The sequence below is a fragment of the Symphodus melops genome (genome assembly GCF_947650265.1).
Source record: "Symphodus melops genome assembly, chromosome: 4".
In the NCBI taxonomy this organism is placed as follows: domain Eukaryota; kingdom Metazoa; phylum Chordata; class Actinopteri; order Labriformes; family Labridae; genus Symphodus; species Symphodus melops.
Window position 1 is genome coordinate 22495672 of NC_136694.1, and position 17342 is coordinate 22513013.

The 17342-nt window shown below is 40.4% G+C and overlaps 1 protein-coding gene across 3 annotated transcripts in view; it reads left to right on the plus strand.

Moving 5' to 3' along the window:
* The window catches only part of LOC306822795 (mitogen-activated protein kinase kinase kinase 12-like), a 26697-nt gene continuing 9355 nt past the window's right edge, over window positions 1–17342 (plus strand). Inside the window, exons 1-6 of one of the 3 annotated variants that reach the window (XM_079342016.1) lie at window positions 1–163; window positions 8960–9162; window positions 11096–11621; window positions 14539–14722; window positions 14875–15066; window positions 15550–15708. In XM_079342016.1, the coding sequence (XP_079198142.1) occupies window positions 11120–11621; window positions 14539–14722; window positions 14875–15066; window positions 15550–15708 (1037 nt within the window). In that variant the 5' untranslated portion in view covers window positions 1–163; window positions 8960–9162; window positions 11096–11119. Of the gene's footprint in view, window positions 164–8649; window positions 9163–11095; window positions 11622–14538; window positions 14723–14874; window positions 15067–15549; window positions 15709–17342 lie in introns of those variants that run through there. The other 2 variants (XM_079342015.1, XM_079342014.1) reach the window with 2 other exon arrangements.

Below are 17342 nucleotides of genomic sequence, written 5' to 3' on the forward strand. Positions count from 1 at the left end.
TGACAAGCTAATGAGCCAGATGGGACCTCTGTAGTATTCATGCTGAGCAGCTAGGCACAATGTCTTTCAAGCTTTTGGTTTTAAAGTGTGCTTTTTAAATACCCTGCCTTCTCAGCGGAAACCAATCACTCCTTCGTGTTTGCGTGTAAGGTTACTGCTAAAGGTAGGTTTGTTTCTTTTAGTATTGTAAATGCAGAATCTGTCTCCTTCAGAGCATGGTTGATTTCTCATAGACTGTTCAATGTGAATGCATTAGCTTGATCTTAAGTGCGTACGTTTCGTACGAGCAATTACGAATTAAACTGATGTTCATTTCTAGTATGTTTGCTGAGATGCACGTTTTATTTGTAACCGCCAGGTGGCGGTGTAAGTCAATCTCTCCTCTGAGCTGCTCGGTCCTGCTGCAGATCACCAGCTCTCAGTGCACTTGACAGCTCCTTGTTTTAGCCTAATGAAATTGATAAACATTGATTTAAGAAGGGGCTGCCTTTTTTGTTGAAGATGGTCCGGTGTTTGGTTTCACTTGACAAATACGCTTACCCCCATCTTGCAATAACTGGTCTCTCAGATAGGCAACGTGGTTTTCAACCTATAGGGAGAATTTAGTCTGTTCTTGTTATTGGAGTAGCTTTTATCTAGATCAACCATGTAGGCAAAAACATAAAAGGCCAAACATATAAATCCCCTACTAAGCTTTATTCCTAATAAAAATATGATTATAGTTTTCAATGACTGATTAAAAGTTAGATTGTGAGGTGAGTTTAATATAATAAATGTAACTAAAGTAAAACCACTTATTCCAACTTCCCTAGACATCCCTTACCTTCTTGTTCCCATCATTAGTCTCATGTTATGGACACAGCATCTTTGACACGCTGCCATCATAAGAGCCTCATAGCCCCTGATCAGCACCATGGACAGCTACTGACCTGCTCAACTTTGCGACAATGGGTCTATTATATCGCTTCTTCTTGAAGTAACATTGGTATTTTTCCCTGAATGTCATTAATATTCCTGCAATCTAGTCTTCAATTACCTCCATCACAGCTTTGTAATATTCTCAAAGATAATTGGCTTCTTTACAGCTGAACTGTTGGCCCTCAATAGAGGTAATATGTGATCCAGTCAAGAGGGTAATTTGCATAACTCTGTATAATTGGTGACCAGTATTCCTTCTGAATACAAATTTGAAAAACAATGCAACCTTCTCATTGTTCTGAATTGATTAAAGGGAACAATCATGTCATCTTTGATATCTTACCTAGCTGACAATATTTCTGGACATTTACAGCTTCCTAAGAACAGACAGGTACAAAGACAGAAGAAGAAAAGACGGACAGATTTAACATACAAGACAATTAAAAAGAAACTATAGGAACAAAGAACTCAGGCCCATTATTGAGGAGTATGGAGTACCACAAAACTATACAATCAAATCACATCAGAAAAATGTCATTAAATGGGAATATATCACACCAGAAATTACAATGGTGATTCACAAACTTTTTTCCTTGTTGACTTCCCTGGTTGTATCTAAGAAAGTGTCAAAGTTGAGCCCCCCATGACCCTCATGCAAGTGTTTTCAAAAATCTGCATGTACTGTTTTTCATTTCTTTTCATTAGAATCTGAATCAGTAGCCTGATATCTTTACATGAGTTCAAATGTAGCCAACCCCACCCTGCCATCTTTATTCTCAAATATTCTCTTTGTTAATCTGCTCGTAATTTATGTTCAGACTGAAGTAAACAGAGTTTCTGGGTCAGAATCAAACATTAACTTGAAATCTTGAAGCAAACATTAGCCTCCAGGGGATACTGTAACAGGCTCCTTTTTCCCAAAAATCTAATGAGTCATGGTCACAGACAAACAGACATAAACAAGCCTGAAGAAGGTAATATTCATCTGCGAACCACCTACATCGCTGACCAGCTAACACTTCAACAGACTCTATTGGCTCGTCAAAGCGCAAGATACAGTTGTGGGCGGTGACCGAGAAAACGTCACACTGCCTGACTGTGATGTTCCCTGCTGCTTCCAGTTCTACATACAGCAATGATGGGAAATGATCCTGCCCCAGCTCTCCTTAAAAGGAAGAGCAGAGCAGCGCTCAATCAAAAAGTCAATTATTTGCTATAGGGCGAGTGTACGTCATGTTCCCCTGTGCTACAACACTGCGGTGGGTGCTTTCCCCAGCAGATAGACTTGTCCGTTCTTGCTGTTAAAGTCAATAGTAAATACATTTGTAGCCTGTGGTTTAGTGAGGAAAAGCCATGTAAAAAAAAAGTCAAGTAGTTATTCAAGAAAGACACAAAGATGTTATGGTAATTAATACAAGAAGTAAAAACACTTCTCCCTTGGAGTAAAAACTTGAATAATTCAAATTTGCGTGCCTCCATATGACCTATACATTTTTGTTATGAATAATTCATGACAATAAAATTAGACAAATTATTCCAGTCTGATTTATTTATGTTATTTACAAACATTTTGAAAATGTAACATTGCAGTATAGTAGGTTCATATTAAGATTTATACATTCATCATACATCATTAGTGATTTCACACAATTAGGCTGTGTCCTTCCGCCTCCAAGTGTTTTGGCAGTTGTAGTGAACTACCTCCTTGGACCCTAAGGCATCCTGAATCTCATAATTATTTAATTGTTTGGATTCTCCTTTCAAAATATCTGTTTAATGTTTTGCTGCTTGTGTTGTCTTGTCCCGCAGCCTTACAGAAAATATTCATTAACATGAGCTGTTTCCCCCCATAGATGATCTAATGAGATACAAACTGATCCCCCTGCAGTCAAAGAAAAGACCCCTCACAACAACAGCCCCTAAAAATCATCCGCATAATTATAAACACTTCCCATGTAACAGCTGGTGAGCCCCCTACACTCTGGGGCATTTGGGAAGTGTAGTTAATCCAATGATAATCCTGAGCATAGTTTACACATATTATCACTTTAATTGCTACGTGTGCTGTACTATTATGCTGTCACCAATTACATGGCTGTAGTTTACTTGTCTGTCTAAGCAGTTGGTTTCCTCTAATAGATGCCCTTTCTCATAGTATGCGTGTGAAGGCACCAGGACGCTAATGGATCTTCTATTGGCTTAATGAATTAATTATATGTTCTGAAGCAGAGTGGTGCATTATGACATTGTGTTGTAGTAAAAGTGGAGCGAAATAGGAGATCGTGGAATAAGGAAGGGACCGTAAATGGAGGAATATGTAGCCAATAAACGTGTAGAGAGTACTGTGTGCACGTGTGTGTCCATTCATTAGAATGCAGAGTGCGTCCTCCACTGTGACTCACCCACCCCCCACTCCTCCCACCTTCCCCTCCCATCCACCCACCTCACACCACCACCAGCATCATCTCACTGCAGTCACCGCCTAATATTACGCCTCTGACTTCACACAGCCGACTGAGGATTCTGTTTCTATGGCAACACAGTCCAGACTCCTCCCATCCCTCCCCTCCTCTCGGCTTCCCCCCTTCCCGGCACAGACCATGTGACTTTCAGGAAGGCTTCTCCATCCTCCCCTTTCTAGTTATTAACCCTCTCCTGACCAGAGCCATGCCAAGGGGCTTTTCACAGCAGGCTGCCAGGCTGCCTTTTCGCCCCTCCGAGGTTTCAAAGGGAAATCAGACGCATCGCTAATCGCTCAGGAAGATCAAAGACATACTTGATCTAAACGTTGGATTAGCATATTTTATAGCACGCCAAAATGAGTCAATATGTTACTTTGCTTGTCTGGGAGACTTTTTTATATGTTCAATAAGACAGGAGCCTAGAAAGAAAGCCTAGTCAATATCTTCATATTAATAATGGATCACATGGACTACTTGTATGTGGACGGGTTTTGCTCATTGCTATACACTGCCCAAAACCATATCTTGTATTTCCAAGATAATTGCTTTTTAAAACAGTTCATGAGATTCTTTCATTATATCATTGACACTGAAATGTGTGGTACTTTGCCTAGTGGGGCTAACATCAGCAGCGGTAGAACTAGTCTGTAAGCACTTGCTCAAGTCAAGCGCTTACATGCTAGCATTATCTGACACAGCTGCCCCATCTGGTTTGTTCATATTCTGGAAGTAGAGCTTGGACAGCAGGCTCATCAACCGTGGCTGTGTTACAGTGCAGACACAACTGATATCGTGGGCCTACATTGATAAGATTATTGATAACTAGTTTGACCAAGAGATAATTCTGGTGCATACAAGCAAAGGTGGAAATGTTTCATTTTGAAGTGAACTAATGGTGCACGTCCACAAATACCTATCTTCATTGGACACAGAAGACTATAGGGCTGCATTTCAAGCTGTTGCTAGCATTAACGCTGCCCTTATTTTCTTGTTCGGCTTCTTTTTACGTTAGGATATAATCGTTTTAGTGGGTGGAGGGGCCTGATTTAAAAAAAAATGAATGTTTGTAATGGCCCATGCATACATAAACATTTGTCAGTGTTTTGTTATCAACTTGTTTACATTGCCTTCAAGTGCCAAAAAAAAGTACTTGACTGTTGATGAAACAATTTGTTTTGGTTTTAACCAAAAAGTATTTGGTCAGTTTTCTAACGTCATCTTTATACTCCTTACTTTATAATGCTGTTATTGAGAAGGCTGATTGATAATGTGCGTATAAAAGCCAAAAGAGAAAACTTAGAGTTGGGTAGTGATCTCACCTGAATATTGCCTCATTGGCCCAGCTGTCTTCGAGGCATCCCAAGGGGGCATATGTTGGTCGTGTGAGTGTGTGGTTAAATGTATGTGTGTGAATTGATAAATTTATGAATGAAAAGTCTACTTCCTCAGCTGCAGACAGGAGGTGAGATCATCTTGCTGAAATGGAGAATCCTCTACCCTTCAACCCTCTTACTCTTCCTCCAATCATGGTTGGCGCCGGTTTTAATGAATCCCATCAGTGGACAATATAGATGAAATGAAAAGGAGTGGCAGTTTGATTGATATTGAATATCAGCTTGCCAAAACAGACAGTAAGGAGTTGTCTCCATCAAACAGCAAACAAAAATATATTCACTGATTACCCATCTTCTTGCATTAAGAAGGAAAGGCTGCCTCAAATGTTTTACTGTTGGTCTGCAGTCAATATAATGTTGACGCAGAGAGCCAATTATGTTTGCGTCTTTTGTGCATGTTCCCTTTAGGAAGAGTGTTGAGTGAATTTGATGATTGGTCGTCTATTCAGTGATGTGCAAGTGAAAGTGACAATGACTAACATAAGGGCTCTTGACGAGGATCCATAAATAGACTCTCCAAAAAGCCATAGCTACCCTCCCCCTCATTCCCTGTACCAACACACACCTCTACCCCCTTCCCCCTAAACCGGACAATCTGTGTCCACTTGGCACCGCGCCTCTCACAATGTGCCGTACACTCATACTGCATGCACGTACATGTATGCACACACACACACACACTGCATTCCTCTTGACATCTTGCACAGGATTCTGTTAATTCCCTCCTACAGATTATGAGGCATGATGCCAAACAATGCAGCATTTTCTCAGCCACCAGCCATCAGTAACATGTAGCCTTGCATACAAGTACAAGTTAACATGACACATATTGCTAGGGAAACCCTGATTACAGACAATTTTCTAGCTCTAACCTTTTCCCTCTCTGTTAGAAATGCACTGTTGTTTGTCTTCGTTGATTGACATTAATCCAGTGATGTTTTATGGCCAAATTGTTATGGTATTGGATCAGTGCCTGAACTATAGCTAACTTGCAAATACCTGTTGCTGCATTTAGACAGTGATGGAGGCTAGTACTGATAATGTTATCAATGTTATAACTCTTCAATGTAAAGGAGTCCCTTAGAGATGCAATACTCAAAAGTCAAATTGGTCAGCATTTATTTGGATAATAGTTATCGTTTCCATGACTGTTCAAGGTAAAAAGTCATTGAAGAGCCTTTGGGTTTTAGATTTTGGGTAGGACAGAGGATCTAGAAAAGGTCACTTTGGGCTCTTGGACATTGTGATGACATTTTATTACATTTTTACATGTTTAAGTCTAAAAGATTTCCCTCATTAGATCAGATGAATCGGTGAAAAAAATATTTGTCAGTTTCATCTGTCTTAAAAAACGTTTAATGCATGTAACCATATTGAATCCAAAGACATCCAGTTCAGTCTTTCTAAATTACTGCAATTACCAATAAATGTATTCTTAGAAGACAGTTGCTTTGTATAGTTGAAGTTTTTTAACTATTAAGCAGCGATACCCAGCGGCGTTCCTTCTGCTGGAGTAACTACAACAGATGTAGAAGCTGTGTTTTTGGACATCAAGAGGCAGCAGCATGGACCCTCAGAGGACTGAACATCCCTGACGATGAGCCTTCCTCCATCTACAAGCACCGATAAATAAATCATGAACAAAGTTTGAAATAGAACAGACGAAGCTCAGCTCCATTTGGACTGCCTCAAGTCAGTGTAGGGAAGGGATAGATGTGGATGGCATAAAACTGCAAGAATGATTAAAGCTGCAGATTTCTGCAGACTATCTATTTCATGTGATATTAAAACCAGCATTAAACATTCATAATCCAATTTTTTTTGGCTAGAGTTCCTTGAATATCTATTAAAGAGCTCCAAGATAATGGTCCATAAAATTGTAAAATTAAAACAAAATCATTAAGTCTGTTGTTGACAAAAAATTATTTTTTTAGAAATGCAATGACTCTTGAAGGGCATCCCACTGTTACATTGTTAAAGTAAACTGCAGAAAGAGAGTTACACATGTTATTAATTGCTTTTTTGCTCTCTATTTTTCTTCAGTTGGACAGAAAGTGAATGACTTACATAAATTCATATTTTTGCAATGCTTCCCATAACTCTACCATAGACAGAAAGGAAAATACTTTGGACAGCCTTTATGTGGAAGCAGCAGAAGGCGGACAATGACTCAAAAGAAGCCCTTTTCCCTTTATTTTACTGGAGCTAACAGACCTGGGCAAAATACATAATACAATAAATGTTAATAAAGCTCTTCAAGAAGAAGCAGAAAATGATGCTTCTTGTTCATAGTGTGCAGGTTTTTTCAGTCTCACATGGTCTGTTTGAGCATTAGTTGGGGTTTCCCCGCCGTCTGTAAACGGAACGATGAGGTCATCGTTGGGGTTTAAACCCAACACGAGCTTAATCTGGGAGATAAGTGCTGGATTTGGATTTAGCTCTCAAAAAGGGTCACATAGCTACAAGCAATGAGACTGTTATTGTCAGACATGGGATTTCCAGCTGTTACACAAACACACATCTTCAGAAAGATAAATAGTTTGACTATGGTTGGCCTGCAGAGTTACACTGACATACATCCATTAATCAAGAAGGCTGTCCTTGAAATTAATCTTTCAGAATTTGAAAGAAGTAAGTCAAGTTTAATTTTGTAATGCAATTTTATCTATGATTTAACTTGTTTTATGTTCCATAGCTTGTGTAAAAATGCAAGTGCAAAAACATGTAGGCCTTGTGGTGTTTTGTCTTTTGTTGAGGATATAAATTTGGAAAAACCTGATTGTGATTCATTTAAATGGGGTGCTTGGTAAGCTTGTAGATGTTTGAGTCAGACTGTGCAATCTTATGGTCGTGGTGTGACCTGGCTAAGTAGACCTACTCAGTGAAATCCTTACTCTAACAAGCTGGGTGCTAAGCTACCTTAGTGGACAGAAACAGAGGCACTGGATACTGCGTGCCTTTCTTCTTTGTATTTTGTTGTTGTTGTTGTTTTACATTAAATTAATGTACTTTATGTTTTAACCTGTGTAAACTTGAATTCAAAGATGGCCATAAAACGTAGGCCTTTCATATGAAAATTATTTTCGGACTAGCTCTCTTAAATTTGCATTAGCCACTTTGTTAGCATTGTTCTTTTTTGTTGTTGTTGGGGGGGGGGGGTTTTAGCTCTGAAACAGAAACAGTGGCAGTGGTTGTGGGTCCTATGTAAAAGAAACAATTAATTCTATTGGTGAACAAATAATGATATTCGATAGCTGCATTGACTGGTAGCCTATAGGCCCAGTATCACATTTTAGGCAGTATCAGAGGCTTGTAAGGTAGGCCTAGTGGTAGTTGCATGGGGAAAACATTAAAATACTGCATTCTGAATTAGGTTTATGTCTTTATGGTGTCTTTTCAGAGCATTTTTTGCATGAGTTTACATACGTATGTTTCCTGAATAATAATGATTTGGGGCATAGCATTTAATATGGTTTTCAAACACAAAATAAGATTGTGTTGAAAGCTTTTCATATTAGAGTGATATATTTTTTCATTCAGGTTAATTGAAGTTGCCAAGGGAGAGAAATCACGCCTGGGGAAAGTCCCATTTAGTTCCTGAGCTGTCCCACTCGTACTCTCAGAGAGAGAAATGGGTCAGTAGAGATTGGAGACGATTATAAAACATAAAAAAACGCCCTTCCTTCGTGTCCCCTCTGTGGCAGACCGTGCTCACAGATTATGCACCAATTACACTCGACACAGAGGGCATTAACGGGGTTTGAAGGGATTTACATGGTGCTGTCCACTCAAATGCTGCATGCTTTTGGAATGACATCATTTTGATCACCTTACCTAGACCTATCCCCCCCACCACCCCCTCTCGAGAGTGGCCTCACGCGCACAGAAGGCCGTTTACCTGCTTGTTGTCCCGTGTCTCACCGGCCTGAGCCTCGTCACAGCGCAATTCTGCTCTGATAGGAGAACCCCAACACTGCCCCCCACCCTCCCATCAATGCATCCCTCCCACACCTCTCTCCTCTCCCTCGCTCGACAGTCGTGTTTACTATAGGTGAGATAGCCTGCATATAAATTCCTGAGTGTGCGCAGATCGCATCCTCAAGAGGAGAGAGGAAAAGAAGAAGGCGGAGGAGGAGAAGAAGGAAAACAGGCGAACCGAGCTGTAGCCGTGTTTACTGTGCGCAGGTGGAGACACGCAGATCTTCAGGGTGGAGGAAGCTCACTGGATGCACAGAGAAGGAAGGCGAGGAAGGAGCGTGGATGCACATTTTCACGTTTAAACGCAGACAAGGACAGGTTTAAGGTTACGCTTATAAGAAATTAATTCACTGCACCGTGGAATACGCTTTTGCAGTCACGAACGATGGAGGTCAGCTGTCAGCACTAAGGTAGGATTTTTTTTATTGGCACCGTTTTTGCGTCATTAGCAGCGACAGTGGCAGCTAATCTAATCTAATTGAACGTATTAAGGCATTGGTTATTGGACTGTACATTTCAAAAGTATCGCCGAGCTGTAACTTTTGTGTCAGTGATGCTTCATGGTGCATCTGAACCGCAGGAGATGCAAGAGAAGCGATGATGCGCACGAGAAACCCTTCAGATAGATCCACAATGCGCCGGCCTGCATCAGACCGTAGCCTCCTCTTTTTCATGCTGCTGCTTCTTCCGCAGCTGATGCCCAGAAAGAAGAGCCAGCGCAGGGCTATTAACAGTCAGGGGGCAGTGGGATGTGAATGATTTGTGATTATTCCAGGTTTCAGACACCAGATGTGTCTCAGTGGTTAGGTTTCTCTCTGCGCAGAAAATTATAATGAGAATGTTTTTTCCACACTTTGAGCTTTACAAGGCGGTGGGTTTGGTTAATGAATCCTCTAGGTTGTGTTTTTCTTGTTTCAGAGCATCCATGTGTTTTTCCTCTTCCCATATTATGAATTTTGGCCTTAATGTTCCACTATACTGTATACTGCTTTAGGTATGGTATCAAGATGCATGCACATTTATTAAAGTGACCTTCAATGAAATGTGACACCTGAATTGGCAGCACAATGACTAAATGAACACCAAGAAAGGGAAACGTGTTTGTTTTGTCTCAGATGCCACACTAGAGAACATCTGGTCAGGGTTTTGAGTTGTATCATTATTTTGCACAGCAGGTAAAGCACATTACTTGTTTCTGTCAGAGAAAGCCAAGGGAGAGTGGATCACTTGAAAAGGCTTTGACAAGAGATATTGCATTTTCACTCTCAGCCAAGCATGTATGCTGGCGTCCTTGGAGAAATGACAAGCTTTGAAGAGGCTTTGCAGATTTCTCCCATCTGATCTCATCTCAGCCATTTTAACATACCAGTGATGCTTCTGGTGTGGGATGTAAATAACCGGCAACATTGGTTTTCCTCATCATTAAGATACTGCGGTACCCACATACGGCTGCCAAGTTTAAAAACAGTAAAGGGGGTTGGCACACACTTTATCAAAGGTAATGCCTGTCTGAGGCTTTCAATAATTTATTGTACACACAGACTACCCTGTTATCTTTCATCCACACATCCTGTATCGTGTTTCATATTGTAGTATTGATTTGATATCTGTAGTGATCATAACCGATGACTCACCCTGGTCACTAGCCACATGTATGATTACAACCACTCGCTCCTTTTTTCATTTCACAAAACAAACCAGAAAGAAATACATTTTTATTTGAGTGGTTTGAAACTGTGGAGGAAATTGGCATGTGCTTTTTTTTTCTCTCCTATGCCGTTAATATTTTAATTCACTCTTAGAAATGTGTTCTTTACAACATACCCCATACCCAGTCCTTCATGTAGTTTTTTATTGAACGCTATACAGCTCATTTCAACTGGATTGGATCCATAGGAGCATAGAAAGGAGCATGAATGTGTATTTATTGATCACACCTCGTGGACCTTGTTGCCTACCTTGATTTCTTCGTGGCTGATTGCATGCTCCTCCGCCTTTTATTGTCGCCCCGTCCAGCGAAAATGTCAATCTAAACGAGGCCTTAAGAATCATCTTCACAAAGTGATACTCTCCTACAAAACCAATATTGAGCTTCTTTGGCTCTCTAGATGTAAGAGAAGGGCTTTACTGTTTAGTTAACCAGTAAGTCATGGCAGATTGCTATCCATGAGTCTGGTTCTGTTAAAGCTTTTTTGCCTTTTCAAGAAATGCTCTTGTAACTGTTGCCAAGTTTTAAAATGGATTCAAAGGTTATTACAACTGTTGTCTAGACTTGCTCTAATGATTTGTTTGATCTGATTTTTAACAGTCTCCTCCCCCTTTTGTTTGTCTTTCTCTATCAAGACTCCCAGTTCTCTCAATCTGCTGATGCCCATAAGCCCCATGGCGCTTATCCACGAACCTCGTGCCCCCTCTCCGTCTCTCTCCGGCTTCAACTCACCTCTCTCTGATCCCCCATCCTTCCGTGCACTGGATGCCGTGACACCCTGCACCCCTGAAATGGACCTGACCCCGACCCAGTGCGTTCTTCGCAACGTCCTATCTATAGACACTGGACGGGCCGTTGAGTCCGGGGGTGGAGGAGAGGGTCAGACTCCTGGACACAACCAAACGCCAGGCGAGGAACAACAGGAGCACTTTGCCAACAGCGTACTGAAGCTTCATGAGCATGATGGGAGTCCTGGGCTGTCAGAGGGACAGGGTCAGGATGTGGACAGCAGTGTGGTACGGAGTTATGCGGATGACGCCAGGTTACAGTGCCAGTCAGGAGGGGGAGGAGGCTTTCTGGAGGGGCTGTTTGGGTGTCTGCGGCCTGTCTGGACTATGATTGGGAAAGCTTACTCCACAGAGCACAAGCACAACCTAGATGGTAAGTATATTAGTCATATTAATCTCAATTTAAAGGCACAAAACACGCTGATCACATTGAATGTTTTCTTTCAGTTTTCCTAAACAGGAACCATTTCACTTCCATTTGAATCCAGTCTGAATGTTGTTATTTACTTAATGTTTAGTGTTTTACCTCTTATTGCTGAGTCCATAAAATGGGACTAATGTGCAGTAGAAACACACAGTAAGGAGATGGCAAGAAAAAACAAAGCTGATGGCATACTGTACTTAATCACAAACAGGTTACAACATTTAAGAAGAAAGTCAAATGTGAAGAAAGAATAGCCAACACATTATAGTACATGAATCTTCTGACTAATACAAACAAACAAACAAAAGACGCATACAGTGAATTTGAAACTAGCGTGGGAATGTGTGAACGTGTTTCAGTTTGCTACATTTTCTTACAAATTAATAAAAGGAGATAAAGCCAAAGAAAGAAAAAGTGGGCCAAGGCAGGAATTTAAATCAGTAGACTATGGGGTACAACAATGAATGAAGAATCGAGGGGGACAGTGTGAATGGTTCAAGATTAAAAAATAATGAATTGTATTATATTACCCAGTTTAATTATATTAAACAGCTTGTAAAGGGTGACTCCACAAAGGCCATCTTGTAAACAAACACTTCCCTTGACGTGAAGGAGCCACAGCAAGAGAGACTCCATCAAAGCTGCAAGGGGCTTATTGTACCCTGATTTCCCCCCCCCCCCCCCCCCCCCACCTTCCTCACACTCCCTCCTTCCTCCCACTCCCACCTACCCCCTTAATGAAACTAGCTCCCTGTGACGCTGTGTTGTTTATGTCTGCAGCCACTACAATAGCGTAGCACTCCCCCGGGACTCCTCTGCCAAATCTGCCTCATGAATTATGTATGGCCACGCTCTGACCCTGCTCCTCTCATCTCTATTAACGCAAACCTGACACACGCACACACACGCATGTGAGCAGGGATGCACACATCAACACGCCAACAAATAGGAGCAGTTAATTTCTTGTTCTGACAAAAAAAAACATAAAATACAATAATTTAAAACATAAAGTAAAAAAAGATGCCAAAAATAAACTGGATAAAATAAATACCGTACCATAAATCAGACTTGGAGGTGGCACATGCATGTCTTTATAGCCTTCTGATTTTTTTATCATAATTTTGACTTTCACATCTCCCCTCCCTGCTCCCCTCCTCCTCCCACTCCTTCTTTCCATCTCTCATTGTCTCCTTTCCTTTCCTTTTCATCCTGTGCCCTTATCACTCCCATCCATCTGCACCTTGCTGCTATCCTCCTCTGTGCAGCATGACAAGAGCCAAACAGATATTATAAAAGTGAAATAAATACGGCTATTGCCACTGAAAAGCTGTCTGCCGTATCAAAATGTTCTATTCTTAAGCTTTGATTTGAAAGCACAATGCAGCACAATAGAAAGCAGGAAAAAATGTCAATCCTGTATTGATTTTAAAGGACAGCGGGGGGCCTGGTGATGCTCTCGATTTCTCCTTTTTTTTTTTTTTTTACAAGATCAAACAAAGCAGACCTGGCATTCATCTCATGTGTAAGGAGTGTCCTTATGTCTGTACTGTGGGACATTTAAGGGGCTCATTAGAGATTGGGTCTTCAACCTATTATTGGAGAACATACATATTTCATTTAATCCTTATTAATATGATAAATGGGTCTTAATGTGCCTTTCTTGGTTGAGGAACAGCAGCAGAGCAGGCTGTATATTTTATCTTTATTAATAGTCTGTCTTTGGCCACATGGACCCCTGCTGATCCACAGGGAATCCCCCTTCCTTTTTGTTTCTCTTTACACACAGCTTCAACCACAACTAATGTCACTAGTAGCCATCCACCTTCCTATTTAGCGTACATCCACATTAGGCTCCCAAATCCCTTCCCTCTTCCATCCCTCTCCTGAGCGTTGGACCCCTGTTTCACATCAGCCCCACAATGGCACTAAGCAGGATTTAGGAGGCTGAGGGAGAATTACTCACTGGAGATTGGAGCTCCCTATATGTCTGCCTGCACTGTCTGAGTCTTAGGTTAAAGTGAGGTTCAGCCACAAACAAGATGTCTGTGTTGAGTGTAAGGAGCCAGGGTATATAGCTAACTTTTGCCAAACAGTTGAGCCTGCTGTGGAGCTGCTTCTTGTTTCACATTCAGATTTGACCAAAAATTAAATTAGTCTTTTAATAGTAGTTCTGATTACATAATAAATTATATTTACACTTGTTGATGGACTATACAAATTAACTGACATTTAAGGACAAATCTTGCTATATGAAAAGGTTTACACAATTTAAATGTCTTACATATGACGCACATATTTAGCTACAGTTAGCAGCCCATTAGCTTAGCCAAAGACAGGCAACAGATATACCAGGCTATGCTGGATCTGTCCAACACTAACCTGCAAGCATCTCTAAGACCTGTTTATAGTTTAAGAGTTATGATAAGGCTATCTGATCAGCTGTTTCCCTTTGTTCCAGTCTTCATGCCAAGCTAGGCTAACAAGCTGCTAGCTATAGCCTAATAGTAAATGGACACACAAGTGTTATCAATCATTTTATCTTAAACTCTACAAAAGAAAATCTGAAAATAATTTTTCAAAATGTATTCGTCAAAACTAAAGTATAGAAAGAGTAATGTAAAGTAACTTATTAAAGTTATTAGGCAAGGATAGAGCAAAACTAACCATAACAATAAGAGATACATTATATACTCAAATAAAATAAAACACGATTAGGAATATATTTTATTATTCGTCTAACATATTCTTTAACATGGTCTGGTGTTTAGTTAACATATTGAGATACGACCTACGAGTTTCCAGCTGAGGTAAGTGTCTTTATTAAAACACTGACCTACTTTCCCCCTTTATTTTTTCCCAATCTCAGAGGCGTGGGAGGTCCCCTTTGAGGAGATATCTGACCTTCAGTGGGTGGGAAGTGGAGCTCAGGGTGCCGTCTTTCTGGGCAAACTGCACGGACAGGAAGTGGCTGTAAAGAAAGTACGAAACATCAAAGAGACAGACATCAAACACCTGCGCAAGCTCAAACACCCTAACATCATCACCTTCAAGTTAGTGGAAATTATCTTATAATTATTTTATGTTTGATAGTAAAAAAAAAATGTGTTGAGAGCTTTTTGTATCTCATATCTTTATATGTTGCTAAGTGTTGTATAAATTCAAACGGTTGAACACTTTCTTGTTATTACTTCTGTACACTCAGGGGTATTTGCACCCAGGCTCCATGTTACTGCATCCTCATGGAGTACTGTGCTCAGGGACAGCTGTATGAGGTGCTGAGAGCGGGCAGGAAGATCCACCCGTCCCTGCTCATGGACTGGGCCATGGGCATCGCAGGGGGGATGAACTACCTTCACCTCCACAAGATCATCCACAGAGACCTCAAGTCACCAAAGTGAGTTTTATATACAGCTGTGGCATTCAAATGTAAATCATAAAGTCAAACAGGTTGCTTTAATTATTAATGAAGCTGCTTGGCATGGTTCAAAATCATATACCATATGCCTCGTCAATGTCAATAGCATCAACATTTTGCCTGAGATTTGAATTTTATGCATAAATATCTTCGACCATTTATGTTTTGCAGGTTGAATTTGTCTTTTTACTTATTTAATCATTTCCAAAATCCCCATCCCCAGGTTGGGGCCCAGCTTTACAAAGATATACTGAAATTAAGAAGCTCTAATTAACGTTAACATTTTAACTCTGAAATATACTGTACACTAATAAATACATTAGTTGCAAGGCTAGTTGGCAGTGATTAGTTTGAATAATAACCCCCTTAATGAACAGCTGCTATAACTTAACTGGTTTGATATGCTTACAGATAATAACTGGAGCAATAAACAAAAACCTCATGTTCAAATTTTCTTTTCAGCATGCTAATCACGTACGACGACTCAGTGAAGATTTCTGATTTCGGCACGTCCAAAGAGCTCAGTGACAAGAGCACAAAAATGTCCTTTGCCGGTACGGTGGCCTGGATGGCTCCTGAGGTCATACGCAATGAACCTGTCTCAGAGAAGGTGGATATATGGTAGGTGTTGTAACCCCTTTGTAGTGTCCACTCTGCATTGTGAGACCACTACAGTTATTATTATGGTCTGTCTTATCCGTCATAACATCTCATTAGTTACTGCCTACTACAGTATAGAGCTCAGATCATATTTCCTGAAAATCTATCCAGTAATATGTACAATATCTCATTACATGAAACTCTATAGGGCCTTTGCCATATCTGATGGGTTGCCCTGTGTTAAGCCCAGACCTCCCCCTCCCCAATACATCCTCCTCCTGTCTCTCCCCCCTTGCATCCCTCCATCACTCTTCCTCTCCGTCCTGAAAGGAACGCAGGCTAATTTAATAATTGATTTGCCAGATGCTGCAGTGCTCAGGAGAGGCTGGAATAACCTTCCCAGCCTGCGGAGGGTTTGGCCCAGAGCCAGCAGTGCATTAGCAGAGAAGTGAAAACAGGATTAAAAAGCTTTTGAAAGAAAAAACATGGCCGTATACTTCAGAGTTTTCTTTAAACTTATGTAAATGCTGTGCTAGTCTAAACAACAAAGAGTGACTCAGAGGAGAAGAAGCTGTTTGTCAGTATTGTCTTGTATACAAGGATTAATAATAACATTGAAGGGGTAGGATTTAGCATAAACAGTTAATGGTGATACCACTTTATTTTAATTAAGAACAATCCAACGAGATATATTCTTGCAATACATTTATTTTTATACAAGAAAAAAAGGAGGTGAAAGAAATGATACAAAAGGCTATGGAGCTTAATCCTTAACGCAGAATTAGAAGTTAAAACATAAATCAATACATTTTGGTATCCAAAATTAACAAAAAAAAATGTGCACAATAAAATAACAAAATATGAATGCTAATATTACACCAGGGCATTTGCTAAAAAACAGAACCTACATGACTTACTCATCTTTCTGTCCTGAGATGAAAATTATAAATCTTGAAGTTGTAGCTGTAATTCAAAGCTTGATCCAATGGCCACTGGACTGGTTGAAAATCTTGAAGGTGACACAATTTTCAACCAGTCCAGTTGCCTTTGGATCGTGCTTGGAAAATACATGAAGTTGCACTGCAGGTAGTCACACAGGAATGACACAGGAAGCGCTCTTTATGTTTCTAAACTTACTAACTCCAGTTCATAAAAAAATGTTGAAGTCAAACTGCTGTTATCCATCATGTTATTCAAAGCTTATATTTGATTCATAACATAAGCGTCTTCTCTTCTTGTGCGTTAATGTCATGAATCATAAACAAGATCATGGAAGGAATCTAAAAATACTCATAAAAACACAGCATCCCTCTTCCTCCAACAAACCCTGCATGGACCAAACCCTGGATGCTATTGGTACCTTGGTTACAGTTCATGGTCCCCATGGCAACACAGGAGTCACCATCAACAGACTTTCCTTAGTTACCTTCCCCCACGGGCCAACACTGTTGAACCCCAGCAAACAGAGGAAGAGATGGAAGTCATCAATGAAACAGGGAGCTCTATGGACATAAAGCATCAAATCAGAGTCATATGTTTTCAATTTATGTTACATAAATAACACTGCAGCTGCATACACGGTATTAGTGTCAAAGTCTTTTTACAGTACTTAGAATATTGTGGTAATCGAAATATAAAGAGTCAGTTCATAAATG